The sequence below is a fragment of the Rhipicephalus microplus genome, chromosome 8 (assembly GCF_043290135.1).
Source record: "Rhipicephalus microplus isolate Deutch F79 chromosome 8, USDA_Rmic, whole genome shotgun sequence".
Classification (NCBI taxonomy): domain Eukaryota; kingdom Metazoa; phylum Arthropoda; class Arachnida; order Ixodida; family Ixodidae; genus Rhipicephalus; species Rhipicephalus microplus.
The window spans coordinates 35,337,673-35,365,562 of NC_134707.1; the positions used below are offsets into that span (position 1 = coordinate 35,337,673).

The 27,890-nt window shown below is 45.2% G+C and overlaps 1 protein-coding gene across 1 annotated transcript; it reads left to right on the forward strand.

Annotated features, from left to right (window-relative positions):
• Positions 1 to 391: 391 nt before the first annotated feature.
• LOC119165771 (uncharacterized) lies at positions 392 to 27,890 on the forward strand. Its single transcript, XM_075871530.1, has 8 exons — positions 392 to 695; positions 7,516 to 7,687; positions 9,544 to 9,817; positions 12,193 to 12,345; positions 19,672 to 19,993; positions 20,754 to 21,114; positions 22,341 to 22,689; positions 25,131 to 27,890. Exons 1-8 carry the CDS (start codon positions 510 to 512, stop codon positions 27,040 to 27,042), a joined length of 3,729 nt encoding a protein of 1,242 aa, XP_075727645.1. The 5' UTR covers positions 392 to 509; the 3' UTR covers positions 27,043 to 27,890.

Consider the following 27,890-nt stretch of genomic DNA (forward strand, 5'->3'; position numbering starts at 1 on the left):
AGCCCTCTAATACGCCGTCTCTCTTGATCATATCGTAACTTCGAAACGTGAAACCCCAAATATCATTATTTTCGACATGCACACAATGGCCGCGCGCGGCTGCTCGTTCCAAATTATCTCGCAAACGTGATAGTTTTGAAAGTGGAGCGCATGCAAGCTACACGTATAACTAGATTTATCGAAAAGGAAAAATTTGTCGTTCCATGATACACTATCTTTGTCTGGTTACTGATGTCACAATCTATGCTAAAGTTTGTAGATGCGCTGAAGTTTTCTATCTGTGACCAAGTATTCAAACATGTATGTGTGCCAAAAAATTCGGCTATCTCTTACTTGCAGAAACGTTTTACGTCACGAAAGCGATGGAAAGAAACTGGTTGGGTCATTTACGCTAACTATTCTTGTATGGGACGGTAATAGTTGCGGACGGGGCTGCCATTTATTTCTCGGTCGTGACCGAGTACACGCGCAACTTTGTCGGCTGTGGGAGTGAAGCCTAACACGAAGGAATGGACAAAGCTGAAGACCTCTGGAATCTTAAGAAAACCCGCCAGCGGTATGGTTCAAACAGTGAGTCACCACCTAAGAACCCGAAACGAGGAAGCGATGGGCCAGTGCTTTTTACTGGCGAAGGCATCGAGGAGATGATGCGGACATATTTTTCCGAGAATACTGGCACCTCGGAAACCGTGAAGGTGAGCGCTGTGGCCTCAGTCGTCCACCACGTGATCTATAATATTTTGTAAGAATGGGAGGTGTCACTATCTTAGGTGTAGCATTCCGCACGCCAGCGCTGTGAATCCGCAACTGTCGTTAATTGGGACCAGGACAAAATGCAGTTGAACGGCTCGTTTCGCAGAAATTCAGTTGTGAACGTCATGGGTATTGCGCGAAAAATTGCGAAATATTCAATTAATCTGAGCCATTCGTTGATTGATTGATATGTCGGGTTTAACGTCTCAAAACCACTTCATGATTATGAGAGACGCCGTAGTGGAGGGCTCCGGAAATTTCGACTACCTGGGGTTCTTTAACGTGCACCCAAATCTGAGTACACGGGCCTACAACATTTCCGCCTCCATCGGAAATGCAGTCGCCGCAGCCGGGATTCGATCCCGCGACCTGTGGGTCAGCAGCCGAGTACCTTAGCCACTAGACCACCACGGCGGGGCAATCTGAGCCATTGGTACGAAGGCAAAACAGAAGTCAGGCCTTCTGCAGCGTTCTGTCACTGAGTCATGTCAGGTGTTAAAACCTTGGGCAACTTTTAAGCTGAACATCATATAGAATGGCAGTGATATCATGTCCCACGTGCATACTTCAACCACTTAGAGCATACCTTTTGTTGTATGATGTTCCAATAGCGCATAACTTCAATGTAATCGTTGAAGTCGAAAGGGGCTTGTGTCGGTGAAGCTTTCTTCGCATATGGCTGCATTATTCACAGTGGGTAGCATGTTTTGAACCAAGAACAATTATGATCCTCAAATCTTTTCTAACTCGCTACGTGGTCTTAAGGGAATACGTGGAAGTACTTTTGTGCCTTTTGTAACGGGTAGCCGGCTTCAAGATGCCAAGCCAATACGATAAGCACATGTTGTGACACCCGACGGCAATCTACGCTTGTATACCACGCAATATAAACGCAATGTTACATCTATTGTGCGAGCTGCTCCCAAGATGCGTGTGTTTGTAAATCACGCGTTTTTTTTTTTCACCGCATTTCCAAGCAGATTAGGTTATTTCCAAGTAGGCTCGTGGCTGGTTTAATAGACCACCTGATTGTCACGCAAACGGCCTGCATTCGATCCTCACTCAGAGAACGTAGTATTTATTATTTTTTTACTTGCATCATTTTTTATGTGATAGACAAAATGGTTTTTCGCTCGCAACCAATGACGACGACACGGTAATTTCTGCGAAACGAGCTCTTTAAAGGGGCCCTGCAACACGTTTTAGGTAGTAATGGAATCAATTCATTAAACAAGCTTATTGCTTCACAAATTCTTCACCATAACTTTTTTTTATTTGCACAGTACGAGCGGAGTTACAAGATTAGTCGCACACTGTGACTGCATTTTCTCTTCTCTCCCTCCACAAAAGCGCCGTGAAGATAAGCAGGGAAGGACGGCACGGACATAGTTTCTTAAACTTAACTAGAGGGGACTCTGGCACTGCGATCGTTCAGTGACCATGGGAATGATGGGTAGTACACACATTCGCCTTTTCTTCGTACTTGCAGACGGCGAATCGTACTTGCGGATTCCTTTCTTGCTGGTTATGGTTTTGTTTCGAAGGAAAGAATGAACCCTTTTGAAATTTGTGACACGATTCAAAATGGTAAGCCTAAAAGAATAAGGTTGTGAAGCGCGAACGCTGAACATTTGCTAATTTATTTTTCGTAAAAAAAAACTGCTGCCACATTAACACACACGGAGCCAGACGCAGGCCAGAAGTACGAATATTAAACAAATGTGTGTCCAACCTATCATTTCTATGCTCGCTGAAGCGCCGTGCGTTGCAGCTCCCAAAGACACTAGCGCCAGTGTTCCCTCTAGTGTATAATAGGAAACTCTATGGACGCGGGGAGAAAATATGTCACGTGTGCCTCCTGACCCTGGCCACGTTTTCTTTGTGTGCTTTCTTCAACCGCAGCCTTTACCGCAGGTTTCTGTAACGGCCATGCTCAAATCAGGAAAGGGCCCATACAAAGGCTGAGATGGGTGATTTTTTATGTTCCGTCATTTGTCTAGAGAAGAAAAGTAATTTTTAGCTTATTTCAAAAATTTATTGTGAATTCCAGGCCACGGTGAAGCGCTATAGTATTTGGCTCGCGTGTTCTGTGGAATCTCTAATAAACACTGACAACGTTTTTTTTTTCTTTTCTCCATGCTCATGAAGAGTTGCAGGGCCCTTTAACGCTGTTGCATTAAGAACAAGCTAACCTCGTATAGACGACGCAAGGAGTTCAAGTTACTGTCAGTGATTAACAGCGGAACCAAAACATCAGTCAAGGATTTCAATCAATACAGTACTACCATTGCCTGTAGCACGGAAAAAACAGATACGCTAATTTTTTAAATAGATTTTTAAACAGTACACTCAACTCCCTCGCTTTCAATATGGAAGACTTCTATCTTGCGGCCTATGTAGCGAATATCCCTCGATAAATAGTCTCATCACTTAACGCGGATTTTCAACCACAGGTTCAGCAGTGCGTGGAAAAATATGTTGTTAAAAAGCGATCCCTCGGAAGCAAGGTAGCTGAAGGTTACCTTGCTTCTGGTATTTCCAAAGATCATAGTCTTTCGTGTCATACTTCAACACAGAAATTTTTAGTCTGTCTTTCTGTCAGTCACATTATTCAGCCACCCGGCCTATGTTTAAGCACTTCCTGAACGCCCAGACCTCTTCAAGCAGTGGTTGTGTTCATATTTGTGAACATTTTAGATCAAAAAGCAAATATTACGAATATCTGAGGGGCAGCATGCTGTAGGCATTAGATAGTGTGTGCCTTTACTAGAAAAAAACACAGATACGTAATTTTAAAGATTCTAGTGTTTCTTTGGCTGAGCAGAAAAGGCGACGCTATGCAGAAAAGAAGGCCGGCATACGATTATCATCTTTCGACGAAATTTGCAATGGAGCATGCCGATACGTTTCCAATATTTTTTAATATGATCCCGTACCAATATTCAACGCTAGTTACGTTCAAACAATACCGGAATACACATGGTAGCAGGACGTCACGCTGGGGCTCAGACACTCGCTGCTTTTATAGTAGCTTTGGGAAAGCGTACGCAAAGCTTTGCGTTATACTATCGTGCTACGGTGCATGCGTCATACGCTGAACTCTTCCGAGCTTCTGAAGGAAATAATGGACGAGTGAAGCGAGGGCTAATTTAGTGAACGCATTTCTACGGCTTCCTAGTGCAGCATGCATTGTGGCCCTGCCTCGTTGTAACCAGCTGTGACAAGGCAAAAATGTTGTAGGCCCGTGTGCTCAGATTTGAAGGCGCGTTAAAGAACCCCAGGTGGTCGAAATTTCCGGGGCCCTCCGCTACAGCGTCTTTCATAGTCATATGGTTGTTTTAGGACGTCAAAGCCCACATATCAATCAATCAACCTGCTGAGACAAGTGCGTTGCCACTTTATTGGAATAACAGTTTCTTTGAGGACACTAGACAAAGCACGTCCATGGCAGCCTTTTAGTTGCTGCCGTTGCCATAGAGGCACTTGTACCTAATTTATGAGTTCAAGTTGATGCGCATGGCCGGTAGCTTCGCGATAACGTTAAATGTCATTACTGGAAAAAATTGTATTCATATTGTCACACTCTTTCCTACAGTTTTGTTGTTTCCTCGTTACACTCTGAAAGTTATTCAGCGTGAACTGTGCCTACAGTGTTTAAGAAGCTTCTAAACTGTAGTAGGTCATTTTGTTGAGAATGCTTGCGACGCGAACATCACAAATTATTCTGGAACTTACGTGGTCACTAGCGATAATGCTGGTGCAAAATTAGGGGACCCTTAAGCTTCGTCTTCAAGAGTAGAACACGATAGCGAAATCCGGCGCCTAGTGCACCCTTGAACCCATAACTGCACACTTATTATTATGTTTTGTTACATATACACGCGCGCACACCCTCACGCACACAGTAGAATAAACCAGCGCGCGCTATTATTGCCGAATGGGCTCGTTTTCATCGTGACACCTGTCGAACAAAATGCGTTAAAGGGACCCTGAAACACTTTTTCAGGTAACCGTGAAATGAATTAACTAGAAGAGCTTACTGCCTCACGAATTCAATGCCGCGAAAATTTTAAGAATCCGTCCAGTGCGAGTGGAGTTACAAAGGTTTGTCGCATGCTGCAATGGCGTCAGCTCTTTCCTCGTCCCGATGAAAGCGCTGGAAGCTAAGCAGGTAGGAGTAACAGGGCAAAGAAACTACTGGGCCTCGTGACCTTGAGCACTTTTTTTTCTTTGAAATCGCGGCTTTTTAGTGTGATCAATCGCGCACGCGTGGACAAGTATAGCGGCCTCGCGCAGCTATCTCGGTCACTTGAATTTTCGGTCACAGACGCACACGTGATTTTTCACTCACAACCAACGGGGCCGACGCCAGCGGCGGGTTTTCTGCGACACGAGCTCTCTAACGCTATCACGTTAAAACTCGACTGCGCATGTATAAATTATAGTGTACTGCTGCAATCGGACTTTTCGTTTGCCGGTCACAAGTTTCATCGTGGACATAATGGGTGCTGTCTTCATTAACATTAAGAGCCACGTGACAATATCGAGCATCGCCGACCAAATTAAGAATACCCAGCGCAGCTTACCCAACTTTGTCACTGCGTTTCAACCAATATCCTGACGCCATGAACTCCTTTTACACTGTTAATTTCTGAATCACATTCCAACTATCTGTTCGAACAGATGTAATCTTTAGCAGGTGCATTCGATATATATATCGCTCGCAGGGACTTCCACATTTCCACACCATATATTGTGTGATGTGAACTGTGGGAACTAACCATAGTGCCATCAGTACATCGCACGCTGGTTCTTTTGCTATTCATGTGCAGTGGTCGAGCGCCGTTTCAGTGACGTCGCTCTCACACCGAGGCAGGTTAATCAACGCGTTATTACACTGCTTTGATGTCATCGAAACCGCCAGGTTGGAGCCATGTTGTGAGCCCGTGACGTCACGTGCAATTAATATGAGGCTTCCTGTACTGCGATGACTGATGACATCTATTGAACAGCGCCAATAGTGAGAAAGCAATGCACATGACGATGTGACAGAATAAACTTTCGGTTAAAGTTCTACCCTTTTTAATTCTCTGTTCCTTTTCGCCAGGAATTTACGCATCAAAATCTTCGTGAGATATTTTATTTATCAGCATAAAGCGAGTAGCTTGAGCTTGCTATAAGGTGAATAAAGAGTTGCACGTTAAAGAAGCGCCGAAATAAATAGCATCGTTATATTTTTATGGGATTGTTTCGTTATTAAGCCCCTTGAGACTGCTGAAAAAACTGCAAATTTTGTAGCTTGAAACAGCGAAAATGAACCATTGTGAAGTGTGGTTGCTTCTAAGATGTTTCTATGCTTTAGCCTAGTGATGTAAATTTTTTCTAGGCCATTTGTAGGTGGTTCTAGGTTTTTTTTACCTTGATTACCAGCGCATACAGGTTCGAGTTAAACCACACACAGTGACAGCCACCACGGATGTCCAATCGGCAGATATTTAGCAGCACGTAAAGCAACCCCAAGTGGTCTATGTTTCTGGAGCCCTTCACTATGACGTTTTCCTTAATTACTGTCGTGGTTTCAGGGTGATGCACCATAATTTGCTCTTATTATTTTCAGTGGCTCTGCTGGGATTCTATCCAATGCGTCAAACTGAAAAATTTCCAAACGCGTCATTGGGTGTTAACATAGCTGCAACTAATCTATTACACATGTTTATAAGCCATCTGTGCTCAAGTGTGTCCAGGGGGAGGGGGGGGGGGGCTTCCTTCCTTAGTCACCTAAAAGGCGGGGGCCTAGAAGTTAGCCCCATACACTGACATATAAGAACGAAGGCTGCCACTAGGGTGGGGTGGGAACGCCAAGTCCGGACCATACATTGACATATCTAGTAAGAAGCGTGCGACTAACCTTCACCCCGTCTGAAGGGGTGCAGTTCCATAGATGCACGCATATGCATATATGGACTACAGCTCAGGCGACAATGCTCATAAGCACGTCGTCTGTACGAACTGGTGCAGCTGGTTTGGGAGACTCAATTTAACCGTTTACGACTCTTTTTCGGTTCATTGTTTTTTTTTTGCTTAGCATGGGCAGTATAACTGATCATAGTCTAACAAAAAAAAATAACGGCTATATCCATAAAGTGAACGGCTTCAGGGAAGCTTGCTCAAAGGTGCACAGGACGTTACTTGGTAAGAACATTTCTGTGGGAAGGTTATAATGACCCGGCGCATGATGTGTACGTCGAAGGCAGCGTTGTTGCACACGTTCCGCAGTCGACACTGCAGAGTTTTGGGCGTCGCTCAACACGTTAACCACATGCTCTTTTGTGCAATACTGGCCACTGTAGTGGGTCATATGTGTGACCCTCAAAAATGGCAGACGTACAGCTATGAGGCGTTCTTCAATGGTATTGAGAGTAGGCAGGTGGCGGGGCTTGGGAGGATATCAGCGCCTGTGTGTAACACTGACCGTAGAAACTTGTTACGTCCTACCGTGCCTAGGAAGCGACGAGAACGAAGTGTACGTAGTCGCGAGGAGGCGAGCACGTGGGCTATAGAATTCCAACACCTTGGTTGGCGGCGCGCCATCTAGTGAGCATTGTTGGAATACTGGTGTACACGCCGGCGTCCGCCAGACAAGGCGCGAGCATAAGAAGCTTGCCGAGCAAGCTCCTAAAACATATGTACCAAATGGCTAGCCATCTGTGTTCACAGCAAGTAAAATTAACTGTCCAAGCAAAACGCAAAATCTCGTTTCAGGAAGAACAACCACGGGAGTACGCACATCAGCTTCTGGAATGGTTTACCGGTGTATCGCATTCCGCAAGCCAAGAAATCCAGCCTCACAAACTGTGGCCGCCGAGCGGAAACCCTAAGCCATGCACTATTACCACGAGTCCCGATGAGGATTGTAACAAAACAAGTACTCGGGGTAAGTTTCGTGTAATGAATCGCAGTGCTACAACCGCGGTTTGCCTAGCAGTATTCTTGCACTGCATTAAGTATCATTTCTGGTGGAGTGGTAAACTGAGGCATCTGCTTTCAGAAACGCAACAAGAAAGAGCTCCAAAGCTTGAACCGGAATGCAACCATTAGGAAGTTGTCAACAACATGATCGTATAATTTCCACCGACCCGTATAGTCAATATTGACCCAGTGTATTATTTCGTGTCAGAAAAACTAGCCACCCTCTTTACGAGGTGTCTCCTAACGGGAAGAGTGCCAGAGTCTTGAAAGAACGTTAACTTCATCTTAACACATAAGAAAGGAGATGACAAGGACTTGAAGTATTACAGGCCAATCAGCTTGCTCTCTGTAGTATACAAGCTATTTAGAAATGTAATTGCTAACAGAGTAAAGAAAACGTTAGAATTCAATCAACCAAAGCAACAAGCAGGATTTCGAACAGGCTACTCAACAATTGACCACATCCATACTACCAATCAGGTAATAGAAAAATGCTCAGAGTATAACCAACCACTATACATAGCCTTCATAGATTACGAGAAGGCATTTGATTCAGTAGAAATATCAGCCGTTATGCAGACACTGCGGAATCAGGGCGTAGATGAAGTATAGATAAACATTCTGGAAGAAATATACAGGAGATCAACTGCTACCATAGTGCTTCATAAAGAAAGCAACAGAATAACAATCAAGAAGGGTGTAAGGCAGGGGGACACAATCTCCCCAATGCTATTTACTGCGTGCTAACAGGAACTTTTCAGAAGCCTAGAATGGGAACAGTTAGGGATAAGAGTTAATGGAGAATACCTTAGTAACCTGCGCTTCGCCGATGACATTGCATTGCTGAGTAACTCAAGGGACAAATTGCAACTCATGATTAAGGAGTTAGACAAGGAGAGCAGAAAGGTGGGTCTTAAAATTAATCTTCAGAAAACGAAAGTAATATACAACAACCTCGGAAATGAGCAGCGCTTCGAGATAGTAATAGTGCACTTGAAGTTGTAATAGACTATGTCTACTTAGGGCAGGTAATAACCGCAGAGCCGAACCACGACATTGAAGTAACTAGAAGAATAAGAATGGGGTGGAGAACATTCGGCAAGCACTCCCAAATTATGACAGGTAGATTGCCACTATCCCTCAAGAGGAAGGTATATAACAGCTGTATCTTGCCGGTACTTAGCTACGGAGCAGAAACCTGGAGACTTACAAAGAGGGTTCAGCTTGAATTGAGGACGACGCAGCGAGCAATGGAAAGAAAAATGGTAGGTGTAACCTTAAGAGACAAGAAGAGAGCAGAGTGGATTAGGGGACAAACGGGGGTTAAGGATATCGTAGTTGAAATAAAGAAGAGGAAATGGACATGGGCCGGGCATGTAGCGCGTAGACAGGATAACCACTGGTCATTAAGGGTAACTAACTGGATTCCCAGAGAAGGGAAGTGGCTTAGGGGGAGACAGAAGGTTAGGTGGGCAGATGAGATTAAGAAGTTTGCGGGTATAAATTGGCAGCAGCAAGCACAGGACCGGGTTAACTGGTGGGACATGGGAGAGGCCTTTGTCCTGCAGTGGACGTAGTCAGGCTGATGATTATTATTATCATTATTTTTATTAATATTTCGAGATTATTTCGCGGCAAGGGGACGCAGTATTGTACAAGAAAAAAATAGATGTATATGTTACAATCAGATGAACTTACCTTAACATGGAGGATGGATTCATTTTTACATTACTTTTTTGCTTTCAATGCAGTGTTGTTCATCTGACTGCTGTGCACGCACGTGGGCTAGTACTCTTAATATGGTAATTTTGTTTTTCACAGGCACAGTAAATTCGTTCGCCCCCCTTTCTGTGATACAAGAAGAGTCGACTTCTACTGTGGCCTCCAGCTCCAAGTTGAAGCCCGTTGTCGGCAGTCGGAGACGTGTTGTTACAGAAAGCGAAGACGACGTTTCGGAAGAACATTCTGCCCGCAAAAATGGCGGTAACGCATCGGGGGAACATTCGCACAAGGCGTCGACGAATGAGCTAATGACTATGCAAGAAGATTGCACAGGACCCGGTTCGGATGAACAGGTTGTCCCTTTGAGAGAAAGGTATTTCGGTTTAATGAAGCAGTCTTCGATAATTGTAATCCAAGTGAACGCAATTTTAAAACGGTCGTTGAACAGCGAAGAGTTCTGTTTACTTGGTTGGTGGGGCTTCAAATTCACATTCGTATATATTTATTATAAGTAGGAAATGTTTGTGCTCCCATGTGGCCCATAAAACTAATTGAAGGCAAGAAGACACGTGAAACAATAGGCCCAAATAATCAGCTGCTGCTTGTTTGGGCATGTGAAGCTGTGCTGATAAAAAAAAACGTGTGTCTTGTAGTAGCTGGTGTTAGCTTCACACTTTAACTGCCCCTCATATTGTCGCATCAACGCTGATATGTTCCGCAAGGAATAATTAGACCATAACTCTTTTCAGTGGAGCTCTTTGAAGAACAAATGATTTGGCTTTGAGCATAAAGGAATAATCATTTCACATTTTAAACAGTGAACGTTACAACAGCCGGCGTAGTCGAAGTTAGTGATGAAGATCTTCACCATCCTCAGCTTGACTACGTAAACTGCAGGACAAAGGCTTCTCCTGTGCTCCGCCAGTCAACTCGGTCCTGTGCTTGCTGCTGCTGCTTTATACCCACAGGCTTTCTAATCTCGTTTGCCCACCTAACTTTCCGGCTCCCCCTAACCCACTTGCTTTCTCTGGGAATCCAGTAAGTTACCCTTGATGACAAGTGGCCATCCTGCCTACGTGCTACATGCACGGTCCATGTCCATTTCCTGTACTTGATTTCTTGATTAGTCAATTCAGTCAATCCCTTCCGAATTTCGTACGCCTTCTAATAGTATTGTGTCGTCGGTGAAAAAATCATTTTAATAAATGTAAACCGAATCTTTAGATTGATGGTGTGTGGAGAATTATCTGTATGCAAACAGCGATGCGCACCTATTTACGAACTCTCGAATACATGCAGGCCAGGAATTCATTCACACTCAGCATCACAGCTGCAGTGACAGACTAAATGAAGTAAATGAAAACAATCTGCTCTAGTGTTCGTTGTGGGCGCCCCGCCGCGGTGGTCTAGTGGCTAAGGTACTCGGCTGCTGACCCGCAGGTCGCGGGTTCGAATCCCGGCTGCGGCGGCTGCATTTCCGATGGAGGCGGAAATGTTGAAGGCCCGTGTGCTCTGATTTGGGTGCACGTTAAAAAACCTCAGGTGGTCGAAATTTCCGGAGCCCTCCACTACGGCGTCTCTCATAATCATATGGTGATTTTGGGACGTTAAACCCCGCATATCAATCAATCAGTGTTCGTTGTGGGCACCTATGACAAGAGATGTGGTCACATTTTAGGTAGAGCTGCTTATTACTTAAAAGAGAGGTTGGTCTACCGAGACTGTTTTACTGTTTTTCGTACAAATGTTATCTAAAACTCTTTTCTCCCAACGTTTTACTACAGGAAAGCATTCTACCTAAATTCACATAGTATACACACCGAGCGTTGAGGAATCAGCCAATCTAGTTTAACTCAACCTGTATATGGCGTGTGGTAGCGGGTATGTGAAAGCATATGCTGTGGGCACAGAGCTACGAAACAGCTGTGAAACTCTATGCACGCACTGCCACGCGGAGCGAATAAAGAAATTAGCTGAGCAGCGATCGAATGCTGACGCAATAGGGGAACACAAAGTGACCAACTTCAGCTGCAATACCTTCCATTATGCCTCGATAAAGCCGATGAAACAACGTATTATATATCTTTTGTAACCAGGGGCGTAAGCAGAAATTTTCTCCAGAGAAGGGGTGGGGGGGGTGGGGAACTGGCACCCCCTTGAACTTTTTCATTTTTCGCCTTGTATGCCAAGACGACAAAAAAATTCAGGAGGGAAGGAGAGGGGGAACAGGCCTGATGTGCCACCGTCTGGCTACGCGGCGATTCGTAACAATAATTTATCTAGTGATATACCACTGCACGTTAGATCATATAGTTGACTGACTGCCTGCCTAGCACTTTCCGCTCCTTCTCGTCGTTTGGCACGGTATAGCCCACAACTTCTATTTTTTGGAAAATTTGAATTCTCTGCATCATGAGAGGTGAATTAGTCGCTGGGAGAGGCACCAACATGATTATACATTGTGCAACTATAACGGCGAGAGCGCTTCAATAAATGACCGCCGTCCGGCTATGGAATGAAGTAGTCATGACGTCGTTGCTTCCAACTCCAGTTGGCTGAGCGGCTTGGCGCACGCTCACGAAGAAGACTATCCGCAGAAAAGTTCGATGATGCACGTCTTCTTTTCGATGTAATCGCACATCGAGCATTCATTTTCAGGATTTTTGTAAGATTTTTCAGATTTTTTTTCAGTATTCATTGAATGTTTCCGCCGTAGCATGACGGCCCTCGACGATTGCTGTTTTGCAGTTCTGGCGAACAAAGCCGACTGAACGAGCGCCTTCGCCATTTGCGCTCTCGATGGCGAGCGTCGCAGCGAATCCTAGACGATATCGGCGCTCGGTTAAACGAGCCTGCTGGACCACGTGCACCGACAGAAGTGCCCGCCGTTCAAGCTTACAGGTAAATGGGAAAGGACGGGTTTCACTGGTCTTACGAGCGTTAAACTTTGCCTTGGAGATGTCACGGGGTTCCGCTCCTATGTACTTATTTTTATTTGTTTATTTTACCGAAAGTTCCACCAAGGGCCGAGACTAGATTAAGTATCCTTGAACATGAAGCGCCACTGTAAACAAGGTTTCTGCAGGTCTGACGATAGTTATAGCGCGGGAACAGAACGACAACAAAGACACAAGAAGGAAACGAAGGACACGTGTTCTTTGTGTGATTCTTTTCTCTGCGTCGTTCTGTTCCCGCGCTATAACTATCGTCATGTCATACCAACTAGCCCAAGCTGCCACACTTCTGCAGGTCGTTTTCTCTTTTCCATAGCTGTCTTCTTCATATAGTCTACTTTTCTCCTCACACGTGGTTTATGTTGCGCATGTTCTTCATCTCGGATTCAAATTTAGCACACTGTGAAAGTTAAACTTCCAGAAAACAAGGATGCACGCGTTTTCATTATTCTTAGTACTAATGTTTGCCCGCGTTCGGCGTGCCCATAGTGCCATCTGCCCAGCAGGGGCGTCTGCTCAAGCAGGCATTTGGTGTGTGGCAACACCCTGGGCCCGAGCCAAATAGGGGGGGGGGGGGGCAAGGGGAAGGGGGAGTTTCCATCTTCTTCCACGCTTCGCCGTGTGTGGCTTAGCCGTGTCCGGGTAAAAGGGAAGCCTAGGGGTTGAGCCGATGCTGGGTGATTGGACCTTTAAGGCCCCCCGGCAGAGGCAACAGACTCCTTTGGCCCCGGCTTCACGTATACACACGGCACCCCTGGGCTGACCCACCCAGGGGAAACCGGCTGTCGCTTTTTCCTATTTATCTCTCCCTACATCTTCGTCTTTTCTCCTCTTTAAATCTATCCCGTCATCTTCTCTTTTCTATTTACTTTCAAATGTTCTGACGGCTAGGCTTAACCTTGTGGAATTGCTCAAACTTGGGTAGTTATTTTTGGTTATAGCGGCGATGAATGGCTGGCGTCTTCAAGTGTTCTATCTTGCAGCGTCTCCTTGTTGGGCTCGGTGGTGGGTGGCCACCACCGCCGCCAAACATTATGTTCCATGTATGGCACACTTTTTCCCCCACTCCCTCATCGCCACCCGAAAAGGTGGTGCACCGAAAGAACAAGTTGTACTTTTCAAACCAAAACAATCTTTTCCCAAGTATCATGTAGTACAGAGCCAGGAAAAAAAATAAGACAGTCCGATCGATTTCACCAATTCTTGTATCGAAAATCTTCACATAAGCAGTTGGCCCCGGATATAACGTCTCCAAAATGGGAAGCGGCGACCTTCTTCTGGAGGTCCGCGACAAGCTTCAGTATGGCAGTCTCTCAAAACTTGTAGCATTCGGGGACGTGTCAGTATCAGTAGGCCCACCACGATCAATGAACGCAGTCCGCAGCGTTATTTCTGATGATGATCTTTTCGAACTCTCAGAAAGTGAACCTTTAGAGGGCTATCTAGACCAGAATGTGTCAAGGTAGAGAGAATATAATACACGACGAGACAAGAAAGAAACACCCACCAAGCACATAATTGTCACCTTCAGTACTAGTGATATTACCAGAATCACTTGAAACCGGCTACTGTAAGCACCGTGTAAGCCCATATATCCCCAATCCTCCTCGATGTTTTAAGTGTCAGAGTTTCGGGAATGGTTCGCAGAGTTGCAGAGGGCGCGCCACTTGCCCAAAATGTGCATCCATTCAACACATATCCGACAACTGCACCTCAGAAGCAACTCATTGTTTGAACTGTGAAGATCACTCTGGCTACCCACGATCGTGCCCCACATGGAAACAAGAAAAACAAATAGAACTCAGTGTCAAATTCAATCTGTCAATTCAAGAGGCACGTAAAGGCTTTGCACTGCACAACTCCTCTTATCCCTCCTTCGCAGATGTGACGCGCCGGGGCGCCGCGCCACATCTTTCTGCACCCACGAATGTCACACAGAGTGGGGCCACGGTCGGGCTATCAGCGCCCCCGCGTGGAGCAGCATATACTGCTCCGCCCCGTGACAAACAGCGCTGGCAGATTCCCGTGTCTGCTGGAACCCGAACCACTGCAAGCGCAGTTAGGTCTCAAAGTCCTGTGAACATGCCCGCCGAGCAGGCACCATCCACCACCTTACAAGAGGCGATGAATACAAGTGCCACTCCTCCGGCGACTCTGACACCGAAATACAGGTGCAACTCTTTGCAGCGCGCCAGAAAAGAACTCCGAATTACAGGGCCCCCAAAAGGCCCTGTAACCTGAGGCTACACTTCTTGTACACAAGCCACCGCACAATTTTAAAATGACACAAATACTCCAATATGACGTCAGAGGACTGTTGAGGAACCTCGACGATGTCCGGGAACTTTTACACAAACATACACCGTATGTGCTGTGTGTGCAAGAAACACACCTAAAATCGAAACACACCAACTTTTTACGCAACTGCACTGTTTTTCAAAAGGGCCGAGATGATGCGGTCGTGTCATCCGGTATTGTTGCCATTATGATTAATAAAGGAAAAGCCTGTACACATTTACTGCTTCAAACATCTCTTGATGCAGTGGCTGTTCCAGCTGTTATATTCAACAAACTAGCGAAAATTTGTTGTATCTACACACCTCCGCATTGCCAATTCAACAAGAATTCTAGTCCGTAATTGATGAACTTCCAGAGCCGTATATTCTTCTTAGAGGCTTCAACGAGAATAACAGTTTATGGGGAGTTTCGCGGTGTGATGCGCGAGGTCGTCTAATCAGACAATTCCTTTCCTCTTCTGGCACATGTCTCTTAAATCGGAAAACATCCACATGATACAATATCACGAACAACAAATACTCGTCAATAGACCTTAGCATTTTATCTCCATCGCTTTCTGCGCTCCTCCAATGGAAAGTTATCAACAATCTATATGAAAGTGATCATTTCCCTATAATTCTAAGCACTACAATTGCCAATGAATATCCTCCGCAGGTTCCTAAGTGGCTCACCCAAAAAGCTGACTGGGAACAGTTTCAAAAAGTGACTCTCCTAACCTGGAATGAGATGAGTGCGTTAAGCATAGAGGCTGCTGTGGATTACTTCACTGCTTTTTTTGGTCGACGGTGCAACCAAATGTATTCCACAAACAAGCAGACTGTCAGGCAAACGACGTCTTTCATGCTGAAACGATGAATGCATGGAAGCGTGGAGAATCCAAAACAAAGCGTGGGGTAGGCTGCGTGAATCTCCAACGGCAGAAAATCCTAACTTTAAGCGCATAAAGTGCCAGGGAAATAAAACGTGCCGACAACCAAGACGAGAAAGCTGGGCATGTTTTATATACAGTATCAATTCTTACACTGATGAAGGGAAAGTATGGAATAAGGTTAAAGGAATTACAGGACAGCAAACTTGTATGTTTGGAAGAGCAAGCTACCTTCCTTGTCGCACATTTTGAGCCCATTTCCAGTGCATTACACCACTCCATTACATTCCAAAGATACAGAGCACAAATTTAAAAAAAACTAAAACTTGAACGGAAATGTGTAAAAAACGAAGCAACCAACCATTTGGCTTAGCACAACTGCTGGCTTCGTTAAACAGTTACAATAAGACTGCGCCAGGTCAAGATTGAGTACTGAATAAGATGTTTAAAAATTTACATCTCAAAACACAAAAAACGCTCCTTTCCCTTTACAACATTATATGGTTCTCTGGTGAGATCCCATCTTCTCGGAAGGAGGCCAATATAATTCCAGTTTTCAAACATTTAAAATACCCAACCTGGGCTTCAAGTTACAGACCAATAGCACTGACAAGTCGCCTTTGTAAATACGAAAAAATAATCAACTGCTTTACTACATTTTCTAGAGTCTAAGCAGTTGCTTGACCCATACCAGGGCGGCTTTCGAAAGGGTAGATCAACCACTGACCATCTTATACATATCGAATCGCAAATCCGTAAAATTTTGTTCACAATCAGTTCTTTTTGTCTGTATTTCTCGATACGGAAAGAGCCTATGACACTACGGGGTGATTTGGAACAATAAGAGACCTCTCACACTTAGGTATACGTAGCCGGATGGTAAATATAATCGACAATTATCTGACAAACCACACATTCTGTGTAAAGGTTGGAAATGTTCTGTCACGATTCTTTGTGCAGGAAACTGAAGATCCACAGGGTGGTGTACTTAGTTGTACTCTTTTTTATAAAAATGAACTCATTGCGTCTGAGTATCCCACGAGCTATGTTTTATTCTACATATGCTGATGAAATCCAGATATCATTCAAATCATGCAATCTCGCTATTTGTGAATGGCAGGTCTAGCTCGGGCTGAACAAGGTGTCTAAATGAGCAGATGAGAACGGGTTCTCTTAAATCCACAAAAAAGCACCTGTGTTCTTTTTTCTCGTAAGAGAGGTTTCCACCCCAATCCCGAAATTAGCATACATGGTCAACAATTGCCTGTAGTGGTGGAGCATAAATTTCTAGGCCTGATTCTGGACGCAAAGCTTACCTTTGTACCGCACGTTAAATCTATGAGAAACAAATGCATGAAAACTATGAACATTATAAAGGTACTCGCACGCACTACCCTGGGTAGTAACAAAAAGTGCCTACTGAATTTCTGTAAAAGCCATGTACGTACTCCTCTTGATTAAGGGGCCATAATTTATCAGTCTGCGACACCCAGCATAATAAAGATTCTTGATCCAATCCACCACCTAGGCATTCGCCTCTCCGCGGGAGCTTTTAGAACCCATTTGAAGCACTTTTGAGAGCCTTTATGTAGAGTCCAATGAGTGGTCGCTTCCCTTTCAGAGGACTTACGCAGCACTGGTGTATTTTTTTAAAGTAAGTGGAAACATGGAACATTCAGCACATCCGATAATTCTCGTCTGTTCCACAATCACCCAGCAGGGAGAGCCATACTTCGCGTTAGAAAGGCCTGGTGGAGGAAATGGATGTCGCACTTTTCAAACATCATCTCATGGCTCCTGCTGTGCAGCTTCCACCGTGGCAGTGGAAGCTTGTAGAGTGCGATTTGTCTTTTGTAGAAATTACGAAAGACGCGCCTTCTGCACATATTCACATGTCATGCTTAGAATTACAGCGCAAATCTTCGTGTCCTGAATTTTTCTCAGTTGCATCTAAGTCTTATGATAGTGTGTCTTACGAAGCCATCGGCCCACCTTTCTCCCATGCCGGAGTTTTGCATCCAGAAGCAATCATATGAACAGCCGAAGACCGTGCAATATTTACAGCTGCTGAACACATTAAAGAAATAAATATACTGAGGAGCATCGTATACAGGGACTCTTAAAGCGTCGTAAAACCCTTAAAATTTCACAAAAAAAGCAAAAGAATCGTGTGATTATATCCCTTTATTCTCTTCTGTGTACCATTTACGCTTCCGATCAGCAGATAGTCATATGCTCCAGCTGCCAGGGCACGAGGAGATCGCTGGCAACGTGCTGGCCGACCAGTTGGCCACATCTGTCCACGCAGACACTGCCACTTCTTCCGCAGCTGTCACTGCAATAGATATCAAGCCGTATCTACGAAAACGACTCAGAATGTACCAGCAACGCTTGTGGGATGGCCAAACACAAAACAAGCTCCGTCTACTTAGGACAATTATTGGCAACTGGCTATCAACAACAAAGTCTAGGCAAACTGTTGCAATACTTACACATGTATGGCACACACAGTCACCTCTTGTCTGGTACAGATCTTCCAGTATGCAGATAGACACGGGGAAGCACTCACGGTGCGCCATGTCCTGCTACAATGCTGCGAGTTAGAAGCGGAAGGGAGCCCCGCCGCGGTGGTCTAGTGGCTAAGGTACTCGGCTGCTGACCCGCAGGTCGCGGGTTCGTATCCCGGCTGCGGCGGCTGCATTTCCGATGGAGGCGGAAATGTTGTAGGCCCGTGTGCTCAGATTTGGGTGCACGTTAAGGAACCCCAGGTGGTCGAAATTTCCGGAGCCCTCCACTACGGCGTCTCTCATAATCATATGGTGGTTTTGGGACGTTAAACCCCACATATCAATCAATCAGAAGCGGAAGGGAGAAAGCGCGTTTTTGAACTATATATATACCGTCGGAATATCCCGCTCCGTCCTGTAGTGTTTTTAGGAAATGAACCATTCGTCACACAAAAAGATACTTTGAACTTTTTGAAAGATGCTGCCGTATTGAAAATGGCTTTTACAAGAAATTCGTAGTACATCCTCTCAAGGAGAGTGCTGCTTCGGAATTATATCCGAATGCACCACACTGCGAACCCTTGCTTGCGAAGGTTCTTGCGAGGCCATAGTGCTTTCATTTGGTAACAGCTTTTAAACACACTGATCAATGGCTCCGTTTTAAATCACTAAACGTCACTGTCATAATTTTACTAAATCTACAAGTTTTAAGCACCTTTAGTGCACAAGATTTTGTGCCCTTATACAGATGACATACATTACCGTCCATCACTATCTAGCTATAGTCCTGGTGCTCTATGGCCAACCATGGCCCTTGCACAAGTAAACACAACACATCATCATCGTCGTCATCATCATCATCATCTAAGTGCCCTCAGCCTTTGTCTCTGCCGATGTCTTTTTTTTTTCTTTTCGTTTAATTACATCACTTAAACGCATTTCATCTCTATTCTTCTTCTCTGCCGTCTTTGTGAAAGTTGCAGCAGTGCCACATTTGTTCATTATGTTCCCACTAGCCGCTACAAGAGCTCTTCTAATGAAATACGGTGCTAACTTAAGTAATACAAAGGGTCACACGAGCTTACTGACCATGCGCGAGTCTTATTGACCAAATACCAAACCTGAAGGTAAATTTTTTCTTGTGCGAACTTACTTGAACAACGGATGAAACAGACATGGAGAGGCGCGAACTTCGAAATGACAACCACAAAATTTGTTTTTGTTGTTTTTACATATTTTGCCAATTTCGCTGTTTCTCTTTAAATTACTTCGTGCACTTCCTTTTTTTTCGACCTAATGTTGGGTTGCAGCGTTATTTATTTCTGCCGCTTTGCAGCCTATGGCCTTCAATAAAAGCCAGCAGTATATGAAACAAATCAATAAACAGAAGTAAATTGATAATAAATCATGAGCTACGATTGACCATGGGGTACTAGCTATACCCAACCATTACCTTGTTCAGACACCACAGCTAAAGATCAGGGACGCTTCAAGTTTTTTGTCACCGCTAATACATCATTGCGCTAGAGGGTGCAACTGCGATTCGCGCGATGCGCAATCTTTCAAAGTGACTGATACATTTCTTTCTCCTCTTTCACAGGGAACAATGGTGGGATGATGCCCAGCATAAAAACAGGGCTCTTTCTGAGTCGAAACCGTTCGCACCTGCCCAGACTCGCGGACCACCGCAATCACGCTCCAAGCCTGACAGCCCGGTGGAAGAATGTTCTGGAACTCTCACGCTGTTCGACGGTGTGTTCAAGCGGCCGCTGCCGGTGTCCAGGAGGCCTCGAAGATTGCAGGCGCAGCGTCATGCTACGAGGACTCAGCCTCAGAGCTCTGCAGCCAAAACGAGCACTGTGCACAAACTGGAGCATATCGCGAGCGTTGGCCGGAAATCGCCACCAAAAAGTGCACAAACGGTAACACAATCGGTACTTATATGTTTAATATAAAGATACAAAATACTGAATTGAAGTGAACAAAAACGCCAGAGTCGAGGGAGCTCGTTTAAAGAAACAGGTTTAACGCTCTTCAGGAACACTGTCCAAATTTAAGGTAATCTAGTTCTAGCATCCTGAGGCAGCCATCCCGCAAATAAGCTCTTTGAAGCAATAAAACTTTCAATTTCAGTTACTTTTGTGGGTGTATGCAGCCCGAGAACGCTGGCTAACTGGTGGTATACCTTGCTGCCAGGTAGAGGCTTCAGCAAATTGGTCCGAATCAGCCTCATTTTTCTGTGTAGCCACCATCCGGCAGTGCTCACACTTCTGGTGATATCTATAGACTTTCCGCAATTCCAATACGCTGTTCATCTATCGAGCGTTATGAGATAGACTTCCGATAGACCACATGCGAGTGTCGTAGCAAGGTATTGAGCCGTTTTCTTGTTGTGGCTCGTGATAGTGGCTGCCGATGCACAGACACTTCAACCATCGACCACAGAAGCGACTGTCATGCCCGATGCGGCTACCACAATCGCATCTCGTTTGAGGTGAAATGGTATAAGGTCGTGTACTGTGCAATGCCAGTGCACTCTATAGAACACTGAACGGTCGCAATTTCCGCAGTAGCCGCAATTAGTTGTTCAAACTGCGTAGCAGCAGAGCTAGCTGTACAATTTAAAAAAAAGTCTCTTATGACCTTGCGATCAATCTGGTACTGACCTTCTACTATGTGCAGGCACCGGTGGCCTCCGTCTCACCTCACCTAAAGAGATTCTCCCAGTTTCTGCACCAGAAGGCGCCGCGCGTCTTTCCAGAATGGCAAAGCTTTGGGCATTTCGTACTCCACATTCGTCGAGTCATTCAGGAAGTTCCTGCGAAGGATCTGGACTGGTGGTGTACCAACACAGAGCAGGCGCCCTGCTGGCTCCGAAACTTCCAGGACGCCTTAGCCAGATTGTTGCTTCGATATGACATCGAGATCGCGGAGATTCATCTTGGTACCTTCTCGCTGCATCATGTAGACAGAGACTTTCCTAAGAGAGCCAACGCAGAGGCGATTCGTGACAGAGCGCGTAAGATAGACGTGGAGTCCAAACGTAAGTGCTGTACATAATAGTGTTTGAGATGTAGTCCCCGACACTAATAGGAACTTTGAATGTATACGCAGAGGCCCAATGTTAGAAAGGCCCCGGGAGACGTTCACAGTTAATCATAAAATAGCTTCACCAAAGGAGCGGACTGGCGTATGAATCAAGGAAAACATTTAAAAATCATTCAAGTACTAGCGTTGCGTAATTATTAAGATTTGCTGCATTCTTTAAGAGATTTCTTCCTCCGCACTGGCACACAGCTCCTCCCCGATGTGCCGAAGCTGATCGCCTAGTTGAGTGTGGTGTTTATTCTGGCAACGAGTCAAAGGCACTGACAAAATTGATAACAATTACCTTTTCGCCACTGGCTGCTCAGTGCCGCGATTACGGCGCGTAACATCAGGGAGGAACATTACGCCGATCTTCTTTTCCTTGAATACGTAATTTTGGAAACCGTGATTAAACTTCGCACTGGCATATCTCGGAGCAGACAAGCTAGACAACATTTTTCTCGTGAAACTGTGCAGAAACTCTACCACCTTCGGCTTTTCATTACAAACATGCCCGCTTGAGGCTGCGACTTAAGAGATCATTATTTTTTAGTTCATTGGGTGGCTTACAGTGACGAATACTGTCTCACAATGCATCCCCAAGGATACATATTGTTTTATTCTGGGGTTTGTGTACCTCCCAGTCCTGAATGTTAAGATGGCCATTACGCTGAATATTGAACAGCATGAATTCTCTGCGAAAGGTTTAGAGCAACCAAAATCGCAACCTATGGCGATACCAAAGTTGCTGATTATATTTGCAGTGATCATGTTATACTTTGCTAAACTTCCGCGCTGATGCTTCCTGAGAGGGGTCACGTGTGAAGAGGTGCAAAAATTCTTGAACTTCAAGTGTCAGTGGAGCCATCGTTTCAACAATCAATCTAGTTTTCAAGGTTGCATCTTCAGCCTTTAAGCCTCGAAGAAGACAAGGCCACTTGTTAGAACATTGACTTCACTGACACTGCACGCTTGAAAAATTTTCACCCATTCAAGCTTTCATCTCCTTACTGGACGGTTTCAAGGTCATCGATTGGTCATTCATTTTAACTACGTGTATCTAAATTGTAATAGAAGTTTCAATACAGACGTTTCTTTTCCGGTACGACAACAGTTTCGCGACACTGTTCTCATCACGACATCGAAATGCGTCTACAGCTCTGAACACGTGTCCTCTTGCAGAGTTCCTCTACGAGCGAGAGTGTCTTATCACGTGGCTTCTACGAGTGCACCGATGCATTCGTCGAGTGCGCCTTGACCTCACCGAGGTGGCCCAGTCTCCTGGCACGTTCTGTCGGGGATATCGCCTCCACGAAGACTACAAGATTCTCGAATTGGGAGTCAGTGGGAAAACCCTGCTTAGAGGGCGCCACCTCTTTCTGTTTCTCGGTCACGTGACCCAGCTCACCGAGCTGTCACTCTACGGACTGTACCTGATGCACCCAGACGACAATTGCCGCCTCGCCGCGCTAGTCGCAAGCAACGTGTTCCTGAGGAAGCTCACGCTAAAGAAGTGCCATATCGCCGACAGGTAATAACAGTAGTAATTGCTAGACCTTCACGTGCCGAACCCATGATGTGACTACGAGGGATGCCGTAGGGGGGGGGGGGGGGGTCCTGACGATTTCGACCATTCGGGGTTCTTCGGCGTGCACCTAAATCTAGATTCACTGGCCTATAGCACTTTGCCTCCATCGAGTGGCAGCCATGGCAGAGATTCGATACAGAAACCTTTGAGTCACCAGATGTGTGCCGTAACCAGTATATAGACCACAGTGTTGAATGGTCGCCCACAGGTTACGCTCTTTTTTTTCAGTAAGGGAATCTATTTACTGCGTACGGAAGGTTGGTCCACCTATATTTTATCCCTTTCTTCTGTCTCTTTAATTCTCATTCTCCCCTTCCATGCGCATAACTCTTGAGGTGCCCTCCATTGAGAGAGGCAGTAACGGAACTGCGCTTTTTTCTTCCCTTTTCCTCTCTTCAAAGCCACTTCGAACTATAGCGTCCCCCTGGCTATCAACGACTAAACTGCATTGTTAATGTGGCTTTGCAATGTTTTTTTTAATATGGGCATAAAATACTGCCAATCGGTAGTAGATGTTCTAGAGAACATGTGAACCAAGTGTTATGGTGCCACACGCGGCATGAAATCAACGATTTCACTGTCAGGTATATATCACACTGTCTTTTTTACACTAATGCCAAAAATCAATATGTCCACTTGTGAGGACAAATATTGGCGCACATTGACCATTTATGGTGTATGCGTAATTAGTGCTGCCCCCATGCTATGCATCGACATGCGTGCACTGAGCTCTATAGCATCAGAGCTGCGCATAATATAAAACTACATAAAGTGTACAATAACGCCAGCACACTCTTGATCACACTGCATGGAAGCTCTTAGTTCAAAGAAAAATATCGAGAAAGTGCTCAAAGTCATGACGTGCACTGAGGAACAGACGTAATTTTTTTCCCGTGTCATTCGTCCCTGCGTCACTTTCAGCGTGCTGACAGGCACACATGGAAATCACTCATTTAGAGCGTGCGACACGGCCTTGCTATATATTCCACTCGTAGAAGACATACTTTAAAAATGTTCCCGGCAATCTATTCAAAAGGCAATAAACTGCAATGACGAATTCTTTGAAAGAAAGCGGGGATGTGAAACACTATTTGCCTAAGTGCACCGTGAGCTTAGGAAAGATCGGCAAGGTTTATTCGAGTAACTGCAACATTTAGGGTTGCCGTGCGGCAGCCTGACTGATATTGTGTTTCCGTGTTGTCACAGGATTTTCGGGAAGGAGGTGTCGTGATGTCTCTTGAAATTTTCGAACGCTACAGACCTCGCGTGTGACTAGTGATGAGTGACAAATATGTTCGGGGTGTGGTGCAGTGAGTTAGGAATACCAGCACAATACTGCATGTGGAATAGCACAGGAGGCCACCAGCTTATGCAGGCTTACGTCGTCGTACGCGCGAATTTTTAGGGCCTGCCTGTGCTTAGTTAGGAAACAAAAGGAAATTACATTAAATTAGCAATGAGGAAACCGGGCGGGGCAAACGCCTGCAAAATATTCAAGGCTAGATCCGGCGGCTGCCTACAACATTCTAATGCTAAGTCATTCAAAGATTAGTTCGAAGAGTGTTGCAGGTTGGCTTTGATTTATCAAAGGCACAAATCATTCACGAAAGAGAGAAGTTAATACTGTGGTTTAGTAAGAATATATTGTTATTCTAACTAAAGGAATTTTAACTACGTTATTATTAACTAAATATTTATGCGAATGCCTCAAAACAAAACTTTGGAAAAAACCATATGGTGAAAATCGTTTTGAGAACTTTAAGCGGGTTCGCTCGGTGAGGTGCGAAGCCGCTTTGCGCACCTCCAAGTAACTGACCAACTCTAGACAGTCTAACAAAGCCATGCAGACATATAAAGGCAAGCCAGTGCCGTCACGACATGAAATACCTGAGCTAGACACATTCTGTCAAACAATTGTTAATTTTTTTTCTAATCTAGTCATTCACCATGCATTATCTCGATAGAGAATCATAAGTTTATTAGGAAGATACAATAAAATCAGGGTACAACTTAAAGAATCATTACTCTGGATTTGGCTGTTCCCATGGTTTTCATAGGTGTTGACCAAGAAAGTGTCTGGTGGTGGCGAGTTCGTCACAGTGGAGTTGTCTTAAATTAGGGACAAACTCTGCTGAAGGCTCACGACATGATGGTAAAATAAACCTTACTGTCCTGACGTAGACGCAGCCTGCGTCAATTTAAGGGTCACTCTTCAGGACCGGCACAAGCCTTATCATACCGAAACTGTGAAAATCAGGTAGACCACAATAAAATACTGCTTTTTTTACATATCAGGCTCAAATACATGTGGTCTAAGAAAGAATATATCAATATTTTTAAACCGTCCTCATGGCGTCTGAAAGGTATATTAAATTCATTTTCAGAAACTTGGACGGACTTATTGAAGCGGCTAAGGGTCTGCCGCTCCTCGAGTGCTTCTCCATCTCTCTGCTTAATCCCGGATTGTGGTTCGAACGAAGCAAGCAACTGTCCCTACTCCTGGTCAGACCCGGGTGTAGGCGTGTAAAGCAGGTTCACTTTGACGTTCCATGCGACCTGAAGCTCATCTTTGAACGATTGGGTGAAAACGAACAAATCATCGAAATCCAGATTAGTCGGAAGCTTACCACTCCTTCGGAGCTCATGGCACTCTGTGACCTAGCCAACGCAAACACTCATCTGAAGCACCTTTCTCTGCCTATAGACATGGAATCGACTCTTCCTACTCGCTATTATCAGTTCGTATTGAGCAAGTTTGTAGAAAAAGCCCGAATGGAAGTATTAAATTTGCAGAAATCATTCATCACAACGCGAGGCGTTAAAGCCATAGCGGAAGGCCTGAAGAGAAATGGCGCTAAGGAGGCTTCAGAACCCAATTCGGCAATACGGGCCACAGAGAATGAGCTTGTTCGACAACGATATCTAAAGGTACTACATATCAGAGGCGACCTTACTTGCGAGCACCTTGATATTCTTGTGGACGCCCTGGACACCAACAGGACCCTTGAAGTTCTTGATGTCGGTCGAGTACTGCCTTCGTCATCAGTGAGTCACGCTGACGTGACGAGGAAGATTGTCGACCAAGGCTTGCGACAGCGTCAGCTCTCTGTATGCTCGCAGAGAACGAGCCCCGTGGGCACAGTACGTGTTAACAAAGTGTACTTCGGCGAAGACTTTCATCTTCTTATCATTGCCGTCCGCAACGATGTGGCATTCCGCAAGTTGAATCTCTCGTTTGGTGATTCTCCTACAGAAACGCTCAAAAGTCACTCGTTCGACTTCAGCCACCTTCTAGCCCTGTTGCCCTTTTTCGCAGTGGCAGAGACGCTGGAGACTTTAGAAATAGAAGTGTCTGTGCCCGGGACATATGACGTCGCTTTTCTGGGTGTCTCTCTTCTCTCAGAGACGAGTAACCGCCTGACTGAACTCAACGTGACTTTGGCGGACTCGTGCTGCGAGTTTGTATCCATCCTGTTGCTCCACGGGCTTGCCTCCAGCATCTCGATTCGCTCGCTCACCATGAGTGGATGGTCACTGAAGCATCCGGTGCCGTTCTGGTTCTACCGCTTCTGCATCATGAACGAGAGTCTGCGGAAGCTTCACCTTCATGTCAACGATCTAAAATCCGAGGACAACACCCCATTCTACCGACTCTTGCCCGACGCTCTCGCGAAGTGCCGCTGGCTCGTAGATTTCAGGCTCACGTGCGGCAAGTTGTTCGAGCCAGTATTCATTCCCGAAGTGCTATCCATTATTCGGAGAAATAAGCGAGTGCCACCGCGGGTAGTAAAGCTGGTGGCAACCGCTGACTGCGCACCCGAACGACTCATTCAGGAGTTCAACAAGGATCTCACTCTCGATATGAGCGTTAGGCTCCGGCGTTCCATGGATGTTCCCGATTTCAAACAAGACTTTCTGGAACGTTGCATGTGTTCCACGGCTACGATTGACCGGGCTATAGAAACGACCAAGAGATTGGTGTCTAGCACTTTGGGGCATCGGTCCAAAGTTCACCGCAGGTTCGGCACACTGAGCCCTGATTCGAATGTCAGGGACGCAGTCCGAACTGGTCACATGGACGAAGCCACTCAGGAACGCCTTTTCAGAAGCGTGCATTTTCGTGACACTCAGGTTTTGGATTTTGGTGGTGCGAATGTCGATCATTACATGATGAAAATTTCAATGGTGAGTCATAAGATGAGAACGATTTACAGCGAAGAGCAAAAACGCAACGAGGACTCCCTGAGCAAGCCCCAAGAATCAATCGATGACATTATAGATGTGGAGTCGCAATGAAAACGCGGTCAAAGTTGCTTTTCTGTCCATCAGCTCATATAGTAGTACGAACGGTCTTGTTCCATTCCCACAAATAATTCATGATTGGTGCGTCATCAGTCATCATATGTATATTAGATGAGCTAGAGATGTCCGTACAATACATATACGTTACGCCCTGTGAAGGTGCATATCACTTCGTAATTGAGTGCGGCTGTTAGCTTGCATACCAAACCGCTTTTTTTCGATCGTAACCAGCGTTCACATGCCAGTGCTAGGCATAAAGGGCTTGGCTGTTTATTAAGTTGGGAAGTAATTTTACTTTTTGTTTTAAAGTAGTAAATAAGCTTGATTCCGAGGCACCATAAAGCTCGCGTGCATAGCTGCTTACATTCATTTTATTTATAATTAGGTTCTATTTATTTTATGCATGACAAAGGCCTCTGCTAGCTTTATTCTTCTTCCCATATCTTGCACGAACTCATTCCACGGTGTGGTTGCAGTGTCGTTATTCTTCCTTTTCTCTTATACGGGTGGCACTGCCCACTTCACAAATAGTGTTTTACAATATCACTGATACTTACATACAATACATAACCATCCATAATGACCCCGATTGGGCTTCTTTTTATTAGCACTTTTATTCGTTTAGTCTCAGTACATTTTTGCTATTTTGTAAGTTTACCTATGCATGTTCACGGTACTTTTAGTAGTAGGCGTTGGTGAAAAATCTTGACGACCAGCGACGTCTGGCAGACAAGTCTAACAATAAAGCTCAGGCCCACAGTTTCCTGAACCAAGAATGAAGGCAACCGGATGACTTTTTCCATCGGCTCTGTCTTTTGAATAAAGTTTATTTCTCATACCAA